Source organism: Atta colombica, unplaced genomic scaffold, assembly GCF_001594045.1.
Source record: "Atta colombica isolate Treedump-2 unplaced genomic scaffold, Acol1.0 scaffold153, whole genome shotgun sequence".
NCBI classification, from domain to species: domain Eukaryota; kingdom Metazoa; phylum Arthropoda; class Insecta; order Hymenoptera; family Formicidae; genus Atta; species Atta colombica.
The window spans coordinates 1,699,141-1,701,467 of NW_017259243.1; the positions used below are offsets into that span (position 1 = coordinate 1,699,141).

Here is a 2,327-nt window from a genome sequence, read left to right on the forward strand (position 1 = left end):
TCGCAATTATTGACATTTGTCTTGAAATCACAAATCTGCCTGGAAATATCAAAAAGAAGTCCTTGCGAGCATTTGAATTCAAATACTTCATTATCTGAAATATTATTTAACGATAACATATGTAAATTAAATTTTCTCTAAATTTCATATTATATAGAATTTTTATAAATCACAAGAATAATAAAAATACAATAAATAATATAAGTAATAGAAATAATTATCAATAACAAGACATTTTTTAGCATAAAAACAATTGTGAAAATATTTACGTAAAAGAACAAGCATAATAACAAAAAAATAATATGTATCCCTTACAGCACTTCCAGGGGACGTCCTTAGGACATCCGTATGTCCTTCGAACATTTTAACGATGTCTTCAGGATATATCCCGGATAAAGTGTGCTAGTAGGGATATAGTATGTATATTTTTATATGTAAAACATTCTTTAATATTATATAATTGTATTCGTAATTACAAAATATTTTCTTTTATCAAAAATACGTATATAAAAAATAAAATTTAATTTAAATACTTATTTTTACAATGAATAATGACAGTAATACTCTTTTCTTTATACATTAAGAACGTCTTGATTTTGCAGTTTTTATGTAAACTCGCACAGAAATAAGATCAGATATCTCAAAACATTATGTTTAAATTTATTTATCGGCGAAATTAATTTGTAAAAGCACAATTTTCCCTTATTTTGATCTAGACAAGTAATTAACAAAACTTAATCGCTAATTTAAATGAATTTTCTTCTTTTATGTGATTTGTAATTACCTAAGCAAAGAAAATATTTAGCACATTCTGTAGGTGACCAGATGCTGTGCGATGGTGCCTTAGGATTACGATAGAACTTGTTGTCGTCTATACAAGGAACTTCTCCGGATTTTCCTTTCTCCGCCACGATATTCGCTGAAAATATTACGATGTAGAGGTATAAATCGTGTGACCCACATTTTTCTTGTTTTCAGATTTTAAAAAATCAATAAGTCTTTTTTGTACAAATTAATTGTAAGTAATAACAAAATTATTACAAAGTACGCGTTAAAACTTTCACTTAAAGTACTTTATCAGTCGTATGTTTACGCATGCGCGAAATTAATGATACAGCTAAAAAAGTATCAATCACGAAATTAGTTTATTTTTAGTAATAATTTTATTACGGCAATATATATATATATAAAACTTATCGTTTTAATTATTTGTAATCTGTAGTTTGTATTCTTTGGAGTTTCTTTTACAACATTTAAAGATGTAGTTTTTCTTTTTGGCAACAGTTAAAGATATAGTTTTTTTTTTCTCTTAAATAAAGATCTTAACTCTTAGTAGATTTTTAAATTAAATATTTTAAAATAAAATAAAATCGAGATTAAAAATAAAAATCATCGCTTTAAGAAATAATTATTTTGAGATTTTTAGACTGGAAGCAAAAAAATTAAAAGAAATCCATACTGCAGGAAAAATAAGTTTATGAAAAAAGTATTTACTTTTTTATTAAAATGAATAAAAAAAGATCATTTTTAAGAAGACTAATATTTCTTTCTTTTATCAAAGATCGAAACGATTTCAATATCTCATAGTTATGAGATTATCTTGAGACGTACTGTACTTTCACGTTCCATTTGGTTGTTCAGAAACGGATATCTGTAGCATGTGATGTACTACACTTGTTCGAAGAGAAATCTCATCGCGATTAGCGCCATCGTTTTCACCCGAAATGCAAAAATGGAAATAAAATTTACGGCACATATCATTGTTTAAAGTTCCAAAATTCCAAATCTATAAAATATTTATCTTTTATTTTTGTTCCGTTATGCTTTACTTTGTAAATGTAGTACATCATTGATATAATTTTATATGTTATTATTTTTTAATTAATAAATGTAAAAACAGAGATAAAATGAAGTATTTCAACTATATACATTCTTTAACTATAAGAGATAAAATGAAGTATTTTTTTTAGAGATAAAATGAAGTATTTCAACTATATACATTCTTTAACTATAATTCAGATAACATGCACATTGTACATATCTAAAAAATATCTTTTAGATATCTTATGCAACATGTATATTATCTAGGAATACACTCTTATTAAAAAAAAAAACAATTTTTTAAATTAAATAAGAATATTACTGTCAAAATTACTACTTTATGTTGCAACTTAACCATAATAATTTCCTTTTTTATATAGAAATATATTACATTATTTTTTTATTCCACTGACATAAATGAAAAAAGGAGTTTAGTTATTTTTGCCCGCTCTCTCTCTCTCTCTCTCTCTCTCTCTCTCTCTCTCTCTCTCTCTCTCTCTCTCTCT

At 25.2% G+C, this 2,327-nt stretch overlaps 1 protein-coding gene across 1 annotated transcript in view; it reads right to left on the reverse strand.

Moving 5' to 3' along the window:
* LOC108685489 overlaps positions 1–2,327 on the reverse strand; it is a 7,150-nt gene that overhangs the window by 3,734 nt on the left and 1,089 nt on the right. Inside the window, exons 2-3 of the mRNA XM_018190296.1 lie at positions 785–919; positions 2–94 (exon numbers count right to left, since the gene is read on the reverse strand). Of these exons, the coding sequence (XP_018045785.1) occupies positions 2–94; positions 785–919 (228 nt within the window). The remainder of the gene's footprint in view (position 1; positions 95–784; positions 920–2,327) is intronic.